The sequence below is a fragment of the Centropristis striata genome, chromosome 8 (assembly GCF_030273125.1).
Source record: "Centropristis striata isolate RG_2023a ecotype Rhode Island chromosome 8, C.striata_1.0, whole genome shotgun sequence".
In the NCBI taxonomy this organism is placed as follows: domain Eukaryota; kingdom Metazoa; phylum Chordata; class Actinopteri; order Perciformes; family Serranidae; genus Centropristis; species Centropristis striata.
Genome location: NC_081524.1, coordinates 37548727 through 37572751, shown reverse-complemented (window position 1 = coordinate 37572751; position 24025 = coordinate 37548727). Strand labels below are relative to the sequence as shown.

Genomic DNA, 24025 nt, shown 5'->3' with positions numbered 1-24025 from the left:
CACCCCAATTTTTCCAGTTTTTTATTGAAATTCACGCAGTTCAAGTCAAATGAACAGCTTGAAAGGGTACAAAGGTAAGTGGTGAACTGCCAGAGGTAAATAAAAAAAGGTAAGGTTAACCAAAACTGAAAAATAATGTACATTTCAGAATTATACAAGTACGGTAGGCCTTTTTCAGGGAACAAGAAATGGGTTAACAACTTAACTCTATGGAGTCTTTTGCTATTTTGTCCATTTTTGAATTATTTTCATGTCTTTGTAAGTAATTTTGTGTCTTTTTTTGGTCATTTTGTGTCTTTTGGTGTCTTTTTTTGGCATTTTGTGTCTTTTTTTGGTCAATTTGTGTCTTTTTTTAGTCCTTTAGTCCAACATAAAATGTGATTTTGAATCTTTTTTTTACTTTCAAAACACTATCATGCTCAATAAAGAATTTTAAATGTTGCAAATGTGCATTAATTTCAGAGTACACTGAGACATTAAACTGCATCATTTTCAATTAAATTCTGGAAAAGTTGGTGTGTTCTAAAACTTTTTACCAGTAGTGTAGGTAACCTGCAGACATATGGAGCCTGAGTCACGCTGGTCTGAACGCTGGTAAACTCTGCACAGTCCCAAAAGCAACACAAAGGTCTGTAAAACATCTGTAAAACATCTGTAAAACATTTGTTCCCTCTCAGATAAGATTTCCTCATTCAACTCTGCGCCGCCACCCCGGGCGTGTAAAACACAACAGCCTGTGTCTGGCGAGCGCTCAGAGCTGTGAGGAGCTTTTTACAGCTGCTGCGTCAAAACAGTTTCTCTACTGTGGATTTAAAGTATTTCTCTGAGTATTATGGATGCTCGAAGGGTTCGGTTGATGTTTTGCCTTCTCCTGCTGGCACACTGCACGCTCCAGCAGACCTCCTCAAAGAAAAGAAATGGCAAAAAAGGTAGGATATTATCTTGACATTGGAGATGAAAACAGTGACCTTACTTGTTAAATCCATAAATAGCTTTTACAGAAAAACAACACTGAGAATTCATCAGTAATGCTGACTGAATGCATTATGTTTCAAAAACAAATCTGTCATTTTTGGCTTCCACAGACTCTGCAAACAGTGCTGCGATAGAGGAGATGAAGAAACAGATTGATGACATTGTTCAAGAGCTGAATTTAATGAAAGAACAGCAAGCCTTGCAGACAGGTATGTGTCCTAAAAAGAGTGTTATAAACACTGCATAATTCTTTCTTTTTTTTTAATGAGAAAAAAATTCTGTTGTTCCATTTTCTCAGTCTGATCTAAAGTGTTTTCTTTTATGAGTTTGTGACATAACAACAAGTGAAAGGATTTCCAGGATCTTTTTAAGTTCCTCAGTTTTTTTCATCTGCCAAACATGTGGAATTACTTCTAAGTTACTGTGAAAGTGTCAAAGGTCACACAGCAACCTGTCAATTACAAGGTAGCACCGCCCTGAAGCATACCCTGCCTTATCATCTATTTTACTCTAAATGGGACCATAATTTACAAATTGAACATTATACTGTATCTAAGAAGACAACTGAGAACATCAACTCATGGAAATGTTTTCTCAGGAAATAAATCAAGTCAGAAATACTGCCTTTTTGGGTTGACTGCCTGGGGTGTTTTTTTTCTTCTTTTTTTTATTTATTTATTTTTTCTGTATGTTTTTGGTGTCTGTCTTGGCTGTTTGTAAGTGTTTGTATTATATGTTGAAAAATTAAATAAATACTTTAATTATAAAAATAAAAAAAAAGAAATACTGCCTTTTTCTTGTAGAGTTTTTACAATCAGCAGCCAGTGGAGTCGCCCCCTGCTGGTCCATTAAAAAGAATACAGGTTTAAGGCACTTCAGCATTGGTCTCACTTTTTAGAGTTAGAGGTTGCCACTTTTGATTTATGTTTTCTTCCATGAAAGTTTTAATTTATCCATGCACTCTAAACACAAGGAACTTATACAGATTGTCCTGGCAAAATCTACTTTTCCACCTGTTCTAGAGTCATAAACACAGGAGAGAAAACAAGAAATGGATCACCAGAAGTCTTTTTCTCTTGCCTCTCAGCCTGAGAGGCTGTTAATAAAGTGAGCTATACAGAAGTCCTGAGAGTCTCAGGACTTCTGAGACTTCCTGAGAGTCTCAGGACTTCTGTATAGCTCACTTTATGGATCACAGTAAAAGGAATGTATTCCTATGGCTCAATAATACACTAAAGTATATTTCACAACATGCTGTAAGTACCATAGAGAATAATTTAACTGTTTTCTAGTGATGCCACACAGACAACAGTAACACCTGAGCCCCACTGACTTTCTCCTATTTCCTCCTCAGTTTGTCTACGAGGCACCAAGATCATCGGCAAGTGTTTCCTGGCCGACCCAGTGAAGAAGAACTTCCACGCAGCCAGCGATGACTGCATCGCCAAGGGTGGCAGCCTGAGCACTCCTCTGACAGGAGACGAGAACGACCAGCTCTACAGCTACGTACGGCAGAGCATCGGCCCAGAGGAGCACATCTGGCTGGGCATCAACGACATGGTGACCGACGGCCAGTGGGTCGACCAGTCGGGCTCCAACGTTCGCTTCAAGAACTGGGAGACGGAGATCACCCTGCAGCCGGACGGAGGGCGCAGCCAGAACTGTGCCATCCTCTCCACCACCGCAAACGGGAAGTGGTTTGATGAGAGCTGCCGAGCTGAAAAGGCTTCTGTGTGTGAGTTCAACATTGTCTGAGGGGCCAACCTGATCTCACAGAAATCCGTGAAATAGCCACGGATTTCGCTTAACTCAAAATCCGTGGAATAGCCACAGAATCACTCAAATTTCAGTGAAACTGACAAGGATTTCGCTACAATGCAAGTTAATGACAGTCATATCCCGTGGCTATTGGTTTGTTCCAAGTCACGTGACTTTCAAGGTTCCGGCGGTCAGAACAAAAAACATGGCGGACAGTTCTCTAATTTTTAGTGAAAAATCAATATTTTGACTTTGTTTCTGCATAAAAATGGATTTTGATCACATTTCTAGCGAGAAATATATGTTTTATTTTCTAAATATTCACTCAGTGAATGTACATAATCACTTTGTATGTTGGAATAGCCACGGGATATGACTGTCATTAACTTGCATTGTAGCGAAATCCGTGTCAGTTTCACGGAAATTTGAGCGATTCCGTGGCTATTCCACGGATTTTGAGTTAAGCGAAATCCGTGGCTATTTCACGGATTTCTGTGAGACCATGTTGGAGGGGCTGCTGTCTGACATTGTCGTCACTCTGTGCAGATAAACACTTAGGTGAACATCCAATGCTGCTTGCAGAATAGAAAGAAACATGGAGAGTATCAGGTACATTTATGCAAAGCATGGGGAAATGCTGCATCTTTTCTTTAGCTCACATTTTCTTGGCCAAGCCGTTCAGATGTGCACCGACTTCACACCTGCAATACAGCACACTGTGAAAAATGTTTGTAGAAATAACAGTAAAACACTGTCAATTTGCATCAGAAATAGGTCATAAAATTAAACATTGTACATCACCGTAGCAGATACTTTTAATTACTGTCAATCAAAGAATAGTAAAAAACTTTAAATTCTACCGCCATAAACTGTAGAAAACACACAGTTTTGCTGCAAAAATATACATTTTTCATGTAAAGTTAATGGAGAAATACCACGATGACACAATTATCCTAAAAGTAATGGGATTATTCAGTATAAATTACAGTTTTTGCTGATATTTACATTTACATACGCTCACTGTATTTTTTACGGTGATGTTCTGGCAACCACAGCTGCCAGTATTTTACCGTAAATTAAACAGATTTTTTTTTTTTACAGTGTATGTCATTGCATAAGCTAAACGTTTTGCACATGTTCAATAAACTTACACATTCTCCACCATTTCATAGCATGTTAGATATTCATTCAGGTAAACACCACTGTATGGCTTGTCTTTGTTTATGTATTTGTATTTATAAAGCATTAACCAATTTAATTACTTCAGTGCCATCTCTGAGGCACTTTCTTTGTTTCTACTCCGAATGTCAAGTTATGCTGCTTTTTTTTCCTCATTATATAATGTTAATAAACACATGTGTCCTCATGAGGTTTCCTGGTCCTACTTTTCAAAAAAAAAAAAAACCCATCTGTGCTGGAGAGTCCCTACTTGAGCACAATGACTTAATGTATCTCCACCCTGCCCACATCCACATTTTCCATCATAAAAACTTTGTTTCTGTTCTGACACACAATAGTTTACTCAACCAAAGGAAAGTTGCATCAGATCAACATGTTTGGATGTTTCCATGGACATCCAGTGATGACAGCAGCAGGGTGTTAATACTAAAAAAAAATAAAATTAAAAATTCCTTAAGTGTCAGTCAGTCACAAAATAAATATTTAAATAAATACAGGATTAAATAAATATGGAAATAGATGAACCCAAGAATAGATAAAAACAAATTCCTAAAAATATTGAACTAAATAATATATATATATATATATACATACACATACATATATATACACATACATATATATTCATATTTATATATATAAAACAATATAATAAAATATAAAAAGTAAATAATAATAATAATAAATAAATAAATGCTGAGGTTAGGCCCTCTAACTAATTAACATACAGACCCAGAAATAAATGAAGTTGTACAAAAATAGAGATATAATTAAAAACATTTTTTTACTTTATGTTCTGAGTTTAAATATTTATATATTTATTTCAATAATAATTTATGCATTTATTTATATATATTTATTTCAGCATGTATCTATTATTTTTTAAATGTGTTTTAGTATTTCCTTATTTATTCCTGTATGTATTTCTACACATCTGTATTTATTTATTCCTGTAATTATTTATCCATGTATGCCAAACGTGGTTATTTATTGATACTTTTTTTGTCCTCCATATATGTACTCTTTTCAACCCTTTAATACTCAGAGTCATATAATCTGACATAAAAGTATTCATGGTGATGTTTTACATGGCTCCTAACCAAAGTAGCTTCATATTCACAGAGTTCTTGACAGCAAACACTTTATTTCCTCAGAGGTGAGAACAGATTTTTGTCCCCCTCTGCAGTTCATTTTCTGAACTACAGAAGGGGACATGACTTTACAAAACAAACAACATAAATTGTATTATTCAGTCTTTTCACTTGTTTGATTGTAAAAAAACTGGAACCTCATTCCTCCTCAAATGAGTTAATCAGGAAATATTCAAATCCATACCCTAAATAAATATTTTAATGTACTGTGTGCATTGTTTTGTATCTCAGTTCATGTAAAAACTGCTTTGAAAAATGAAAAACCTGTTCTTGACTGTAACTTAGTGAGGACTTGGTTTGTACCATGACCTTTTAAATCGGCTTGTTGTCCCACACTGAACTACTGACTCCGTCTTCACAACAACACGAGCACTCATCACACTTATGCTAAATTATACGCCTCACACAGGCTCTCTTCTAAAAGCTACCTGCTATTAATAAACACAATTGAATCAACCGATAAAGATACATCTTTGCGTAACTTGTTGCTCACGGACTGAAATTACGTGTAATGATTTGAGTTGTGCATTAGAAAGCAATCTGTAGGTCCTCATAAAAAATGATAGTGATTCTCATTCATCTTAATACAAAAATAGAAAACAAAACAGTCTCTGTTGAACAGAGAAACAGATCACGTAGCCAGCAGCAGATCTGTCTTGAGATTTTTCCCAAAAGGGTCCAAAAAGAGAACAAAGGCACTATTTTTTTTTATAAAAGTGTGAAAACAACTCCAAGATCCTAAACTGTATTAGCAGTTTTGCCTCTGTAAGGCACATGTATGGTGTAATGCTACTAGACGTCCCTAGCAGGTGCACAAGCAGTGATAAATGACAGACAGTTACTGCTGCATGCACATACACTGGTGTTGCAATCTCCTGCAATACAGCCCAGCATCATGTTGTTTTCACGCCATAAAACTGGAGCGTACTGCAGCAGCAGTGTCCTCTGTTTCCACCGATTTAATGTTAAAAGCATAAAAAACTCAGCATGTAAACAGCACACACGTTTGCTCCTGTATAAACAACCATTATACAGTACAGGCCAAAAGTTTAGACACGCCTTCTCATTCAATGCGTTTCCTTTATTTTCATGACTATTGACATTGTGATTCATCAAAACTGTTAATGAACACATGTGGAATTATGTACTTAACAAAAAAGTGTGAAATAACTGAAAACATGTCTTATATTCTAGTAAGCAAAGGGTGGTTACTTTGAGGAATCTAAAATACAAGACATGTTTTCAGTTATTTCACACTTTTTTGTTAAGTACATAATTCCATATGTGTTCATTCATAGTTTTGATGCCTTCAGTGAGAATCTACAATGTAAATAGTCATGAAAATAAAGAAAAACGCATTGAATGAGTAGGTGTGTGTCCAAACTTTTGGCCTGTACTGTATGTACAAAATGTCTCAATAAGTGTCCAAAATCAACATAAGATCTTTTCATAGTGCCACTAACAGTAAAAGGTAAAAGAGAATTATTATGTAACGCCTTCATCTGAGATAAAAACAAGGTAACAGCTGCAGGGAGGTTTGAAAAGGGTTATTTTGTGTGTGTCTGGCTTTGCTGCAAAACTATGCTCAAGAGGAAAAAAAAAAGATAAAGGCTTCTTGCAAGGCAGGTAATCACAGAGATGCCAGGGAATGAATATCTCAAAGTTCAAGTAGGTCAAGACGAAAAGCAGAAAGCTGAATCCAATCTCCTCCTCAGTTCCCTCCCTCTGGCTCCAGCCGCAGCCCCAGATTCGGAGACTGTTCCTCCTCGCTCTGGTAAATCTCATTGTCCACCATGGGCTGGACATGGTGGCTGGGAGGCCTGTTGGGGAGCGGAGGAGCTTGTTGAGCCGCGTGCTGAAAGTCCTGGTACGCTCCGACGGGCATGTCGTCTGCTCCGGTGTTTCTAGAGACCAGAGGCTTCTGGGAGTCTGTGTGTCCGTGGAAGGGCTGGTGTGTGTCAAACTCTCCGTAGACGCCCATCTCTGCTCCTTTCCTCAGCAGGTGCGTGTAGACCAGCGTGTCCTCGATGGACTCGTACACGTGGGCGTCATCGTCCTCACGTGCTTTTGGGAAACCGTTTTGTCCCGGCAGGAAGACGGTGCCGTTTGGATTGTAGATGGACACTTCATGATTCAGCTTCTTCTTCTTCTTCCTGTTTGGACGGATGTTAGAATCATTTGATTATTCTACGTCAGGGGTCTCAAACTCAAATTACCTGGGGGCCGCTGGAGGCAGTATCAAAATGAACAAAAAAAGACACAGAATTACCATAAAAGACACAAAATTATTTAAAAAAAGACACAAAATGACCCAAAAAAGACACAAAATGACTGAAAAACACGAGGGTTGCAATTGTCCCGCGGGCCGCGAGTTTGAGACCCCTGTTCTACGTTGTTTAAATGATTTGACTACACGGTTTCTTTTGTCCGACTCTGTGCTTGACACAGGTCACTATCAAAGGTCAACCTTGGTGCTATTAATCAGACAATATGATTTTGATACAATGATTATGTTTGTGTGTTAATGTTGGTTTAGAAACTGTGATTACTTTAATTACATATATTTCATTTGCTTAAACTGATTAAGATTCTATAATCACAAAGAATATTATTGTCTGTTGCAAGGTTATAATAGTTTTGGATTTTTCATTAGTTTTAGTTTTAATTTCGTTGTGAATTTTTGTCTTCAAATTCAGTTAGTTTTAGTTAGTTTTTACAGTGAGTTTTCTAGTTTTTGTTTAGTTTTTATTTTTTGAAAATGCTTAGTTTTAGTTTAGTTTTTATTAGTTTTAGTGTTAGCTTTAGTTTTTTTGTAATGGGCTATGTTTTGGATGCCAGATTGAAAGAGGTCATAATAAATTTTGCCTTTATTTCCTTTGGTTTATCCATCTCAGCCCCCAATAAGGTTATTAACTCTTACAGTTCTGGGTGTTTTGAATTTTGGTTCTAGTGTAGACATCCCAGTCTCAGTAAACATATTCACCATGTGTTGCATGTTCAAATAGAAACACTGAATTATGAATGAAAAAAGTTGACAAAGACGAAAACTAAGGACATATTCACTCTAATTTTAGTTAGTTTTAGTTAGTTTTGTAACCACAAAATACAGTTTAAGTTAGTTATCGTTTTTTTAAAAACTCTAGTTTTTATTTTTATTTCAGTTAACGAAAATGTTTTTTCAATTCTAGTTTTCGTTATTTCGTTAGTTTTAGTTAACTATAATAACCTTGGTCTGTTGTATATTTTTTAGACTTCAGAATCCATGTAAGACAGTGAAAACCCTTTGGCTCCTGTTATATCTCTGTAAGACATAACAAGGCAGGAGGTTTTGTTGAATGTTCTGGAGAAGAGGCCAGGTCAGGACTTGATGTGCCGGCCTTTTTTTTTCCGGGCAGCAAGATTGAACGGATCAAGAAGGCGGGACTTCCTGGAAGAAATCTACTTTCATGTTTAGTAAACATTGTTAGTATTTAATGGGTTCGAAGGGAGAGAGACGAGGTTCAGACTTCACAAACTGAAACCTGTCTGTGTGTAACAGGGACATGAGTTTTTAGACCCGGAGATCTCTGTATTGCACATTTTTTGACATATTGTAATAAAAATATGTTATATTGAGACGTCTCCTGCTCATCATTCCCCATCAACGACTGCGCAGAGGAAAATAGGTGAAGTGAGATTTTTGGTGTTGGAGTCAGATTATTAATTTTTCAAGGTTTCCTCAAGCTATTTTTCTAACACAGAGAGACAGGACGATTAGAGATTGAGTGTTATATACAGCATCAAACTATTGGACCAGTTAAGAAAGACATGATGTCTGGTAAGACACTGTATCTCTACTATATTTACTAAAACAATAATTTTTTTTGAACAATGTTTTTATTAATTTTCAATAAGAACATACACTCACCACACTAGCCACATAATGAAAAGCAGGCAGACCCCGCTGAACACACATACACAAAAAAATAAATTAAATAAAATGAATAAAAATTAAAATAAAATAAAAAAGTGTGTGAATATAAAATAACAAATACAACAAATAATAATTTTTTTTTTTTTAAATAAAAAGATTGTTACACTCATTATGCTTACAGATAAATATAATCTACTGTTGCTTGAGAAAGTCCATTAAGGGTGTCCACACCTCTTCAAATTCTTGCACTTTACCCCTAATTACATAGGTTACTAAAACAATAATTTGTGGTATTCTTTCTACAAGTTATCAATTCAAAAGATAAATATACCTAGTTATAAGTTAAAGAATAAAACCTGAAGCACTTACCTGATCACCACACAGACCACCACCAGCACGATGACAAATATAACCAGCAGAGAAGCCACCACACTCAGGATGGTCGTCAGCAGAACGTCTGAATGAGAGGAAACAGTAACAGATTCAATCTTTTATTAATATTTTCTATTATACACTAAATTAAATGTGCAATCTTTGTAATGAAAGCCTGGAGGTTAAGTTAGTTGCTGCCTGTCTTGGCCAGGACTCTTTTGTAAAAGAGATTTTTAATCTCAATAAGACTTTCCTGGTTAAATAAAGGTTAAATAAAATAAAATAAAAGTTAACAAATACCAAAATGTAAGGTTCTCAAAAAATATAGAGAAAAAATGATAGTTTTGTTTCTTGGGAATATTTGGGCAGAGTCACAACCACGGTTATTATAGTTAACGAAAACTAACAAAATAACGAAAACTAAAATTGAAAAAACATTTTCGTTAACTGAAATAAAAATAAAAACAAGAGTTTTTTTAAAAACCATAACTAACTGAAACTGTATTGTGTGGTTACAAAACTAACTAAAACTAACTAAAATTATAGTGAAAATGTCCTAAGTTTTCGTCTTTGTCAACTTTTTTCATACATAATTCAGTGTTTCTATTTCAACATGCAGGAACACATGGTAAATATGTTTACTGAGACTGGGATGTCTACACTTCAACCAAAATACAAAACACCCAGAACTGTAAGAGTTAAAAACCTTATTGGGGCTGAGATGAATAAACCAAAGGAAATGAAAGCACATACCCATTACAAAAAAACTAAAACTAACACTAAAACTAATACAAACTAAACTAAAACTAGCAAACTCACTCTAAAAACGAACTAAAACTAACTGAATTTGAAAACAAAAATTCACAACGAAATTAAAACTAAAACTAATGAAAAATCCAAAACTATTATAACCTTGGTCACAACACAGCACTGAAAGTCTACAACGATGCAAGAAAATGTGACTGCAGTGCTTTGTCCTTGTGAAATGTTTGTTTGGTCATAAAACAAAGTATTGGACAAATTAACATTAACGTGCGTACATGTTGTTAGAGCATTTAAACCTGGATCAAAGTGTTGGTCATCTCTAGCGATACTTATAATAATAACAATATAATAAATCTGATTTATATAACGTTTATTTAAAAAAAAAAAGGTATTCATCCTAGCTTAGCTAAGCCCATCCATGAGTTTGTTTCAGTCAGAAAGTAATATAATTCCCCCAAAAAATGTGGATTAAGTCTTGTATCAAAAGAGGGAAACATCGTTGTTTTTCATTTAAATTGTTTTAAGCCACATATATTATAGGGCTGCGCCATATCGTATCGTTCACGATAATATCGGTATATTTTTTTATGGTTAAAAAAAATGCATATCATGACTTTCCTACTTCTTGATGTAGTGGCATTATGCATTTCGTTAGCCACGAGCTAACATTAGCTAACAATTAAAGTTGTTTTAATCCCAAAAAGCTACTTACTCTCTGTCGCTAAACACATGCAGCTTTCAAAATAAGAGCCCAGTGTGTTAACAGAATCCACCACAGAACATACAAAAAGACTGTCAAAATAAGAGCCTTAAATTAAACATACGAGAACCTTTATTCTCCTTTACAAAATGTCATAAAAATTTGCCCCCGGATCCCCTAAATGGTTATTTTTATTATTTTCTCATACTCTAGAGTCAAGAGTACATTTTTTTGTATTTGGCAACTGTTGAGATTTGCACTTCACACTACATTTTAGATTTTTATTTATTCATACAGACTAAAAAAAGTATTTGGTAATATCGTCAAGAATATCGTTATCGCAAAAAATAGCCTGAAATATCGTGATATTCTTTTAGGGCCATATCGCCCAGCCCTAATATATTATCAACTGAGTATAAATTAACAGGACAAAGTCAACAGAAGTAACATTATATACAAGGTGATTCTAACAGACTGGGCAGCATCAGTGTTGAAAGGACTGTAATTCCTTGTCCCCAGAATGAATATTAACCAATATTGTCTGTGAAGTGTCGGTGTGAGGTTGATTTTAGCAGAAATGTCCTCTTACTCTTGCTCTTCTGCAGGGTGATCTTGGCGATGACGCTGAAGTCATCTCTTTCAGGGACACAGTTGGACATGTTGAGGTAGAAGTTATCGGAGACGGTGAGCTCACTCTCCCTCTCCTCGTCCTCTCTGCGGCTGTACTCCTCCTCGGGGCAGCCCACTCTCTGGACTTTGATGCCTGTGTGGTGCGTGCTGCACTTGGGCTGGTTGACTTGGGGGAACATCAGGTGAGCCTCCATCTTCGGGGGCACAGAGACGATCCAGGAGACGGTGGACGAAGGTTTCATCCCCTTCGGCCAACCAGGAGTACCCAACAGGACAGGAGCGTCTTTCTTTGGCGCTACGGTGAATATGTATTGTTCTGAATATGATTAGAAAGAAAAGAATATTAAGTATCACTGAAAAACACACATTTATTTCATTTTATTGAAGCTGCTCATTACAATCAACGGGCTGCACCTTATAAAAGGGTCATGTGTCCACAGTTCATGGCGGCTGTGAGACAGTGAGCAGTCTGCCTTTGCTGTTGGTCATATCAATTTGTGGAAAATAGGAGTATTGTATTGTTGTGTGTGGTAGCAGTATTGCTTGATTCTGTAGTTTATCAATTTGTTAGTTAAAGAATACCAAGAGTTTGGACATTGTTTAAATCTTAGTTTGTTTGGTGAAAGCTTATGGGTGCTAACCTCCTTTTGTCTCTTAGTTTTGTTTAAGCCAAGAGTTTGGTAATTTATTTTATTTGTATATTGTATTGTCTATTGTCAGCCCCATACAGTCTCTTTTTGTTGTATAAAAGTTTTCTCTTACTGGTTAATAAACACCTGATTTAACCAGAACCTCCCAGTGTTGCGCTCCACCTCAGCTCACAAAATAGAGCCGGGTCGTAACACCTGATATCTCCTCTTTCTCACCTTTTCCAGTCATGTCTCCTCAGTTTACCCGCTCATGCCGCTTTGCACTTTACAACATCAGAAAAATCCAACCTTACCTAACTCAACATGCCACTCAACTCTTGACACAAGCTGCTGTCATCTCAAAACTTGACTACTGTAACGCCTCCTGCCAGCCTGCACAATAAAACCACTTCAGATGATCAGTAAATAGTCATGAAAATAAAGAAAAACGCATTGAATGAGAAGGTGTGTCCAAACTTTTGGCCTGTACTGTAGCTAAACGCCCTGATTCAGAGAGCATCTTCTCTCCTAGCACCACACCATAATTCTACTCCTCAAAGAATTGTAACTAGCACTTATTAATGCACTAATAGCTCTTATTGCAATATATCTTCATTGTTTGTTTTTATTGCTCCTGTAAGTCGATTTGGACAAAAGCGTCTGCTAAATGACTGAATGTAAATGTAAAAGGACAGGAGAGTCTTTCTTTGGTGCTACAGTGAATATGTATTGTTCTGAATATGATTAGAAAGAAAAGAATATTAACCCATAAGAACCCATTGTGACACGCATGTAACAAAAACTTAAAATGTTCTATAATCTCCCATATTCAGCTATGCTTCACCTTAACCCGTTAATTCCCTTAATTAATGCGACAAGAAGTGACTTCTCCAAAATATGGCTGTGACTGGAAATTAATTTCAAGTTTAAACCCATTTAACTAATTAACTAATCTGTTATGTCCTGTATTGCATTTAACCTGTTTTGACCATATTTCCTGAACAAATTATTATAAAACAAGTAACAAAAATATCGATGTGACATATACGTCAGAAAAAGGCAAATTTGTGTCTCTGAAAGCAGTAAAGGTGTCTAGTTTATTTATTTTGAAATAAGAAATATCATAAACATAAATTCCATAAACGCCCGATGTAACGTTTATGTCACATCACAGATCTTTGACATTTAGGGGTAGAATTATTTTGAAAAAACATCATAAATGTGTTCTATGTGGTCCACTTGTTCTGTGGTAGATCCCCCTTAACCCATAAGAACCCATGGTGACACCCATGTAACAAACACTTTCAATTTTCTAGAATCTCCCATATTCAGCTTTATGCTTCACCTTAACTCATTAACTCTATGGAGTCTTGGGCTATTTTGTGCATTTTTGAATAATTTTCGTGTCTTTGTAAGTCATTTTGTGTCTTTTTTGGTCATTTGTGTCTTTTTGTGTCATTTTGTGTCTGTTGTTGTGTATTTTTTTTTGTTATTTTGTGTCTTTTGTTGGTCATTTTGTGTCTTTTTTGTCATTTTGTGCCTTCTGCGGGTTTTTTTTGGTTATTCGGTCTTCTCATTTTGTGTCTTTTTTGTGATTTTGTGTCTTTTTTTGTGATTTTGTGTCTTTTTTTGTGTCTTTTTTAAGTAATTTAGTGTTTTTTTCAGTAATTTTGTGTCTTTTTTTAGTAATTGTGTGTCTTTTTTAAGTAATTTAGTTTTTTCTGTCATTTTGTGTCTTTTTTTTTAGTAATTTTGATACTGCCTCCAGCAGCCCCCAGATAATTTGAGTTTGAGACCCCTGTTCAAGAAGATTTAAAGTGTTTGTTACACGGGTGTCACCGTGGGTTCTTATGGGTTAATGTTCCTTCAAGGATAAATAAGTCTGGGTTCTTATGGGTTAAGTATCACTGAAAAACACACATTTATTTCATTCTATTGCAGCTGCTCATTACCTGATATCTCCTCTTTCATGATGGCGCTCAGCACATGCTTCATAGCCGTCCTCATTATTTGACCCTTCATGCCGGACGCAGTGACGGTCACATTAGTGTGGATTTGGAGCTTCTGTATGGCTCCCTGAGGACAGAAGGTGCCGATGGGAGTGTCGTCGTCTTCGGCCATTTTGATAATGATGCTGTCGTTGCACTCCTGCCCAGGCAGCGACTGCTTGAGGGGCCCGGAGGCCGAGGTCAGCTCCACGGTGCCGTGGTCAGGAGGACGGAGCGTCCAGGTCACGCTGGTCAGAGGGGCGGGGAGGCAGCTCTGCAGCACCGGCATGGACAGACGGACCGGAGTCTTTGGGCAGTCTCTGAAGCGACGACACTCTGACATCAAACACAGGTAGTTAGCATCAAGAGGAGTTCATCAATTCTTCATTTAGGAACAAAACAAAAGTGTCAGTTTGCCAAAATAACACAAAAAAAGCTTTTTATTCAACGATCGAAATAAATTATATCAAAGAAACTGTTTGTATTGCTTTATTTCCAGTGCATGCTTCGGCAAGACTGGACTCACTCACTCTAGTACCAAACCCATTTCTCTATTTCATTTCCACTGCAGATACAGCATTAACCCATTGAAGCCTGGAAAGCGGATACGTCGTTTTGTAGTATTTGTATATATATACCTATGACTCTGGTGGCGGTGATCTGTACGTCTTCAGGAAGGCAGCCCTTGAACATCAGCTCAGTCTTGGACGTGACTGCGATCTTCTCCTTCGGCAGAGACTTTATTTTCATCTCACAGTCGGAGGAATGTTTCAGCTTCTCAATGTGCAGAGAAAGGCCCTCCATTCTGCTGACATCCACTTTACACATCACTATGGAAGACAGAACAAGAAGATATAAGCATTTCTTCTGTTGCCTTTTTCTTTTCTTTATTTTCCTTTTTTTTCCCAACTTTATTTATAAAGTTTTGAACATTTTAGACAGACAGTGTAATGCCACAAGGTTACAAAACAGGTATCCAATATTACAGCTGAATGTCCATTCCCTCCCCATACCCCCACCCCCCACCCACTAGCAGGCCAACCCCAAGTCTAACCAAAAGGGAAGAAACAGAAGGGAAGAGAAGTCAAACAAAACAAACAGATAACCAGACGAATAACAACAATCGAATAAAATAAAAACACACAAAAAAAAAGAAAACCAACAATAATAAACAATAAATAGATGAATAAATAAAATACAGTAGCAGATATTAGTCTTCCAGCTCAGAGGAGAAGTCTAAAGAGTCTATATAGTTCATAAAGGGATCCCATGTGACATGAAACAATTTCAGGGAGCTTCTTAGTGTAAACCTAAGTTTCTCAAGTTTCAGGTTGTGGAGCACCTCTGTTGCCTTTTTCTATGTAAATGAGCGGGCATGTTGCATTTCTAATCACAACCAACAGGAGTTTTGATTTGTCTGATAGAGCTGAAGGGGATTCCCCCGCTCTTCGAAGGAAGTATTTCCTAATAATGATCCAGCGGAGTCAGTGATGACTCGGCCATGAGGCAATCTCAGAGCTCCCCGAACCTGAGACCTGAGGGCTCAGATAAAGGCCACGGGGCCCCTCTCCACGTCACCGCTTCATTACTCATCCACACTGAAGCCGTCTCAAAAAAACAATTCTATCAAACTCCTGACTGATGAAACTGCAGCCTTGTTGTAACATGATAAGACGGTGAAAAAAACCCACATTATTTATAATTAGTAATCACTACCTGCTGCAACATGTAGAGATAGCATTCATCCTTGAATTATTTTCTGAACATATACTGAACTCCACATGCCCAAAAAACCTTCTTTCATGTTTAATTTGCTGATTTAAAAGTGAATTGACACATTTTTTTAACCTATTTTACGAAACTATCTGAAACATGATACATTTTCAGCTTCAAACATTCTAAGATTTGTTTTATTATTTTTTTATTTTACCTCAAATAATTGACACTGACAGACTATTTGAAGTAAAAGCATCTAATTTGTTACCTTATTTATTGAATATGGCGAATATGTTAGTAAACAATTGCCTGTTGATGTATCCAGCAGACAGGAAGCAACATGAGAATCCATTCGGAGTCGAGTTTCTGGCCACAAAATTGATCTAAGTCCAATAATCACTGTCTACAGTGGGAAACATCCGGCTCTTTAGCTGCTAGATGCTCTATATGGTCACTAGTCTGAGTGCGGTCGTGGACTGCGGGCTTTTTACAGCTTTTTGCATAAAAACAGCTGCCTGCTGTCACCAAAAATGACAAAATGAGAGCAAAAACAAAACTTTCGTCTGGCTTAAGATCCATCTACCAGTTTTGGTAATGCTTTATATTAAGGTCCTTGTAATAACCATTAATTAACAAGTAATAAGGCCCTTGTAAGTCCTTACAAGATGCTTATTAACATTATTGTGTGTTTATAAGCTTATATAAGTGTTAATAATGGCATTACAAACACCCATGACCCACCCATTATGTCTTTGCCATGCCTTTATTAATCTTATTTTGTTTGCTTATTGATATTAAAATATACTTTATTGCTCATCTATTATAAGTTAACTATAAGTTAACTATGCTTTTTGCAACTACCGGATCTAAAGCGAGAACAATGCCTTATTACTTGTTGATTAATGGTTATTATGGCATTTGTGCAATGATTTCTAACGTTCTTACACATATTTTAATTTTGTATCCTATTATTTTTGCTTGTTCACTGTTTTTGATGATGTTCTGTTATTTTTGTTTTAACTGTTGTATTGCCTCCATGATAATGTACTTTGTAAAGCACCTTGTAACCCTGGATTTGAAAGGTGCTATAGAAATATAGTAATAAATAAATAAATAAAGGACCTTATTATAAAGCGTTACCCCATTTTTTTCCACAGACATATTAACATCTTTAACATCTTGGCAGAGCTAAAAGCTGATGCACAGACCTGGTAGACTTGAACTTGAAGAAGACACCTTGAGGTTAAGTGACAGTCCAGATGAACCATGTTAATGTTAGCTAATGTTAGCCACGAGCTAACATTAGCTAACAATTAAAGTTGTTTTAATCACAAAAAGCTACTTACTCTCTGTCGCTAAACACATGCAGCTTTCAAAATAAGAGCACAGTGTGTTAACAGAATCCACCACAGAACTTGCAAGAAGACCGTCAAAATAAGAGCCTTAAATTAAACATACGGGAACCTCTATTCTCCTTTACAAAATGTCATTAAAATTTGCCCCCATGATAATGTACTTTGTAAAGCACCTTGTAACCCTGGTTTTGAAAGGTGCTATAGAAATATAGTAATAAATAAATAAATTAAGGACCTTATTATAAAGCGTTACCCCAGTTTTTTTCCACAGACATATTAACATCTTTAACATCTTGGCAGAGCTAAAAGCTGATGCACTGACCTGGTTGACTTGAACTTGAAGAAGACACCTTGAGGTTCAGTGACAGTCCAGATGAACCAGCACGTCTTCTGTCCATCTCACAGTTCCTCAGCAGCAGGGAGAAGTCTCCCTGATACTGGGTCTCCTGTGGGTCTGTCAGTTTCAGCACCAACGCCCCTCTCCCTTTGCCCTGGTACTCCACTGCTGGCTCCTTCTTCAGACACTTTGGCTGTGTGAGATTAAAGAACTGAACCACTGTCTTGTGTTTGTCCGGGACCTGAAAGTACCACTCCATCACGTCATCGTCAGGAAAACTGTCCGGGTAGTTTGGAGAGAGCAACTCTGAGGACGACATCCCTTTTGGTAGCGTCAGTGTAATTTTGGCGAGGGCTGTGAGAGAAAAAAGAAAAATACTGTTAGTGTGGCTCTGTCTAGTTTTACTTAAAGGAACACTCCACCGTTTTTTCATATTAAAACATGTTATTCGGTCAAGTAAGACGAGTTGATACAGACCTCTTGCGTCTCAATGCGTGCACTCAATCGCCCTGACAATCCCCTCAATCGACAGTTAGAAGCGACTAAACTCCTCCACGTTTTCCCTATTTAAATACAGCTACACGAGTAGTTAAACGACCAAGTATGGCGACATAAAAATAAAACGTGGCGCTTTTCTAAGCGGATAAAAAGGAGAACTATAATGTATGGCGGAATAGCACTTGGGAGCACTTCGACTCGGCGCAGTAATATCATCACTCCTGAGGGGAGAATATTTTTCAGGAGTGATGATATTACTTTTTATCCGCTTAGAAAAGCGCCACGTTTTATTTTGTGTCGCCATACTTGGTCGTTTAACTACTCGTGTAGCTGTATTTAAATAGGGAAAACGTGGAGGAGTTTGGTCGCTTCTAACTGTCCATCTGTTTGGATCCTAATGAATGAACTGGGCTAAGCTAAGTGCTAGCCAAGTGGCGCCGCGCGCCAGGGCGATTGAGTGCACGCATTGAGACGCAAGAGGTCTGTATCAACTCGTCTTACTTGACCGAATAACATGTTTTAATATGAAAAAACGGTGGAGTGTTCCTTTAAAACGCACACTTCAATTATGGAGCGTGAGGATGTAGCTGACGCATGTCTTAAGCGGAAAAAATCCCACAGTTTCTTTCTTATGGTTTATTGAAAACCTTTCGTTTGAGCATTACAAACAATAAACTGATAATAATAATTATAAGCACGGTCAAAAACTAGTGTGCTCTCCTCGTCTCCATAATCCTAATTAAAAGCAAAGTAAGCAATTATGACGTTACACACATCTCAGCCAATAAGAAGAGTGCAATTCCTACGAACTAATAGGCATTCCTACAACCTCAATAAAGAACTATAAACTTATGAAATACAAATCTGAATTATTTAGCAGCTTCTCCACAATGTACAAAATGGCTCTAACAAATACAACAGTCAAATAATGTTATGTCTGACACATAAGACACAAGAGGTTATTCAGACCATGAAATTTAAACTCACTTTTAATTTCCTCCCCGACAGAGACATCAAACCGGCCGTTCTGCAGTTTCAGCCTTGCTGGTACGTCCACTGAAAAGCTACTTTGATTCAATATTTGAGCGTTAGTGACAGGTCCCGTTCTGCAGTATTTCCCCACGGCCACTTTTCCTGAAGTCTCGAAGGCCTGAAGGGTGTAGCTGTGTCTGTCTGGACATCTCTCGGACGGATTAATCTGTCTTAGACCCGTGTTGGTGAAGTCTATTTTGACCGCTTTGGGTGCAGACGCCTTCAGCTTCCAGGTGAATTTACGGTTAAAATCCAACAAACGAAGTGAGTCGGAGTGAGACTGGATGATGTGGCCACTGCATGACTTTGTGGAACATTCTGAGAGGAGATTTTAAAATGTTACAACAAACAGTTGCACAATAATTTAAGACATTTTTAACCCATAAGAACCCAGACCTATTTATCCTTGAACCAAAATTATGGGGGATATACCACGGACCAAGTGGACATTTCTGATGTTGTTTTTTTAAAATACTACCCCTAAATGTCAAAGATCTGCGATGTGACATATATGTCACATTGGGTGTTTATGGTATTATTTTTTTATGATGTTTCTTATTTTAATATAAATAAACTCAACACCTTTTCTGCTTACAGAAACACAAATTTGCCTTTTTCTCTGCATCTCCACAACATATATTTAAATTGTGACATTAATAGTGCAATCGTGTAACAACAAATTATTTTTCAGATTTGGTTTTAAGTAACAAAATAATAATAAATCAATAATAAATAAAAACAAATAACAAACCCTAATAGTGTTAAATGCAATAAAGGACACTCTAACAGATTAGAATTGTTAAACGGGTTTAAACTACTTTTTTAGATTTCTGTTTCCAGTCACACCAGGGTGTTGAGTATGTGTCGCTTTGGGATTTAATGAGTTAAGGTGAAGCATAAAGCTGAATATGGGAGATTATAGAAGATTTAAAGTGTTTGTCACCATGGGTTCTTATGGGTTAAGGTAAAAATTCATTTTTCTTTCAGTACAATATTCACCTATATTTCGCTCAATTTCCACACTGAACACATCTTGAGGTTTGGAGCATTCAAAATCCAACAATACAGATGCTTTAACCTCAAGGAATGATGGACTACATTTTTTTGAAGATCCTGCCCCGGAGCACACCCGGCAACCTTTGACCTGACTGCTGCTGAAGCGGATGGTGGAGCCTTGGTCAGGGGCGAGGATCTGCGGCAACCCTGAAAAAAATGTTAAAATATGATAAAAAGAGAAGAAATAGGGGTGTGCCATATCGTATCGTTCACGATAATATCAGTATATTTTTTTTATGGTTAAAAAAAATGCAGAGCTGCCCTCCAAACACTGCCGCATTATGCATTTCGTTAGCCACGAGCTAACATTAGCTAACAATTAAAGTTGTTTTAATCACAAAAAGCTACTTACTCTCTGTCGCTAAACACATGCAACTTTCAAAATAAGAGCACAGTGTGTTAACAGAATCCACCACAGAACTTGCAAGAAGACTGTCAAAATAAGAGCCTTAAATAAAACATACAAGAACCTTTATTCTCCTTTACAAAATGTCATTAAAATTTTCCCCCGGAACCCCTAAATGGTTATTTTTATTATTTTCTCATACTCTAGAGCAGCTATTCTCAACCTTGGGGTCCCGACCCCAAATGGGGTCGCGAGATGATTTCTGGGGGTCGCCAAATCATTTTGGAAGTCAGCTCTGTCTCCACTGTGTTAAAGTGTTCATGTGTTTTAGTCTTTTTGGCCATTTAATGTCTTTTTTGGTGATTTTGTGTTTTTTTTTTGTCATTTTGTGTCTTTTTTGGTCATTTTGTGTCTTTTTTGGTCATTTTGTGTCTTTTTTTTGGTCATTTTGTGTTTTTTTAGTCATTTTGTGTCTTTTTTTTAGCATTTTGTGGTCAATTTGTGTATTTTTTGGTCATTTTGTTTCCTTTTTTTGGTCATTTTGTGTCTATTTTTAGTCATTTTGTGTCTTTTTCTAACTGTGCGTGTGAGATTGTGCTCAGTGAGTGGGGGTCGCGGACAACATGCATGTTAAATTGGGGGTCGCGACTCAAAAAGGTTGAGAACTACTGCTCTCGAGTCAAGAGTAAACTTTTTTGTATTTGGCAACTGTTGAGATTTTGCACTTCACACTACATTTTTTATTCATACAGAAAAAAAAACACATTTTCTATATATTTTTAAGTATCTGGTAATATCTCCAAGAATATCGTTATCGCAAAAATAGCCTGAAATATCGTGATATTCTTTTAGGGCCATATCGCCCACCCCTAGACAGAAATGTAAAAAAAAAAAAAACAACTACCAGATGTCCAGTCCTGAATATCCTAAATATCAAGATGAAATCACCACTAAGATGTCACTGAGTATCAGAATATAAAGACGCATGCTTAGTATTAAACACACGCTTTTATTCACAGTTAAAGTCATAATGACTAACTGCGTTGAGCCGACAGCTTGGCTCACTCCCTCTATGACTAACCAGGCCTGAGCTGAGCAAACACAGCCATGTTCACACACAACAGCTCCCTATGTGCTGCTCCAATCAACTCTCTATTGTCTCACATATCCTGCTTTACACTCTATTATTTCTCTTTCTATATATACATGTCTGCATATGTTTCTGGAGTGGACAAAACAGACACAACCTATCATCTGACACATGACACATGGTGATGAGGTTTCAGCTGAACAGACAACAAAAAAGCTGCTCACTTCACTCAAAAACAAAAAGATTACAGGGCCTTTTTTCTCTCTTTCATTTTTGATCCTGCTTTACAAGTTAATTTGCCAACTAATCAATGCGACTATTAAAGCTATTCAGGTCCCAACAATTCATCAGCAGCGATATTAGCAGTAATCAGCACAATAATAACAGCGAAGAGATACATAATAACAATAATAATAATAATGTATGATGAGATCTCCATGTTTCTCTCCATGTTTCCCTACAATCACTCTCTTGTATTCTGAGGAATAATCAGTGTCCATATTTAAACAGTAGATATTACACCTTATCAGCATTTCTGACCCGCTGGTTATTAATTAATCTTTAACTTACCTGACACAGTGAAGACGGCGAGTGTAAGGAGTAAAAGCCGAAACGAGACTCTTGAGAAGGACATGCTTTCGGACAGTGAACTTCTATTTTGATCCGGAGGGAAATCTGCGCATTTTTCATATTTCAGTCTCGTCCACACCTGCGACCTTCCTGCGCCACATTTTCTTGTCGTTTACGTGAAGTTACAGCACGCAGTTATTGAGAAATACAACTCCTCCACTTCCTGTATGAGTGAGTGTGTCAGCAGCCAAGGGAGTGGAAGAGCACCAGGTAATGGAAAGGCGTGGCCGCGTCGGCCATCTTGGCAGGTGCGGAGTTTTTTTAATGCGTTATAACGTCCGCGATTTAAAAAAAGTTATTTCTGCAAAATTATTTAAAAAAAAAGTAATTTAAAAAAATTATTTAGACAAGTTAATAGTCAGTTATTAAAGGTTTCAGATGGATTTTTATATTTTGTATTAAAAAAAATAAAATAAAAACAAGACTACAGTTTGACAAAACAGTTTGGCCAAACAAAATATATACCAATATTTTAACGACAGTCATGGAAAAAAAATATCAGACCATTGTTTTCTCCAATATCTTGTTCATTTTAATGCCTGGTACAACTAAAGGTACATTTGTTTGGACAGATATAAGCTGATATCTGCCTATTTTCCATGGTTTTCTTGATAATAACCAAAAGCAAATTATCAAGAAAATCATGGAAAATGGCTAGATATCAGCTTATATCTATATATCTATTATATCTATCTTAACTTTAACTCTTATGAGCTATTTTTGTTGTTATCATTATATTTGTCCAAACAAATGTAACTTTATTTGTACCAGGTATTAAAATTAGCAGAGAAACTGAAGAAAACAAGGGTGGTCTACTATTTTTTTCCATGACTGTACATATAATTATAATGTATAAATAGCCATGTGATATATTACAGTATCACAGCTCTCAATATGAACACTTAGCTGAATAGATTTTAGATATTTTTAATGGTATTTTTCTTAATTGAGATTATACAATCTGCTTGCCAGATTAAGCACCTAATAATCAGACCACTGAGTGTATTTTTTTTAAATATGAATTAAATGATTAATGGACTGTATTGGCCTATTAAAAGCTCATGTTTACAGATAAACATCTACTCTGAAATTGTAATGGTTACAAACTGATCCGTCAGCTCAGCAGGATACAAACAGCTTTGTTTATAGATCAGGCTGATATTCTGCTCTCAACTGGAAAAGCGACATAACATACACTGATTCTGAGTTGAAAAACAATTTTGGTATGTCCTACTTTTAACATTTCAAAAGGGTTGTATGGTAAAACTTTCTTTAGTTTTGTTAACAATAAGAAAACAGCAATTTATAACAGATGAGGACTAATTCTGCAAATTCCTATCTGCACTGAACATGAAATAGAGAGAGCTGGACAGGATTTTGCTGATACAGTATTGACACATTTTGCTGGACTTTAAACTAATGAACAGTATATAACATACGTATTATTAACAGAGCTGGCTATTTTAAAATGCTGCTCATTATGTATCAAAAATGTAACACTAGAAGCATTGCCAAAAAGAGTGATATTTAAGTGCTGACAATAAGTCCATATTTTTTAGCTAAAAAAACAATCTGCTCAAGTATTGAGCCATATAGTAAGGCATTTATACAATGTATGTGAAAAAACTAACAGTGTGAATAGATCTCTCTATTTATGCATGTATCACCTCAATCATGTTAAAATACACTCAACATTATGATCTTTATGGAGGCTTCAGTCTATGGTGCTGAAGGATTGTACTGATTTATAGGGACAGCTGGTGTTTCTATTATTTTTATCTTATAACCATCATTTAGGTTAATTTTATCGCAGAACTGTTGCATTAGATTGCATTAGTTTTATCTTGTTGTTCCTAATAAACTGACAATTTAATGTGACACAAAGCCTTTTTTAACTTTGGATCA

General features: G+C 36.6%; 2 protein-coding genes across 2 annotated transcripts; one reads left to right on the top strand and one right to left on the bottom strand.

Moving 5' to 3' along the window:
• clec3ba (C-type lectin domain family 3, member Ba) lies at nucleotides 1–2730 on the top strand. Its single transcript, XM_059338406.1, has 3 exons — nucleotides 1–929; nucleotides 1086–1184; nucleotides 2330–2730. Exons 1-3 carry the CDS (start codon nucleotides 833–835, stop codon nucleotides 2728–2730), a joined length of 597 nt encoding a protein of 198 aa, XP_059194389.1. The 5' UTR covers nucleotides 1–832.
• A 3659-nt stretch (nucleotides 2731–6389) lies between these two features.
• On the bottom strand, nucleotides 6390–22409 carry cdcp1a (CUB domain containing protein 1a). Its single transcript, XM_059338369.1, has 9 exons — nucleotides 22061–22409; nucleotides 19998–20201; nucleotides 18954–19316; nucleotides 17454–17822; nucleotides 14699–14890; nucleotides 14025–14396; nucleotides 11403–11759; nucleotides 9346–9433; nucleotides 6390–7216 (listed from the first exon to the last, which is right to left on the bottom strand). Exons 1-9 carry the CDS (start codon nucleotides 22122–22124, stop codon nucleotides 6775–6777), a joined length of 2451 nt encoding a protein of 816 aa, XP_059194352.1. The 5' UTR covers nucleotides 22125–22409; the 3' UTR covers nucleotides 6390–6774.
• Nucleotides 22410–24025: the final 1616 nt, after the last annotated feature.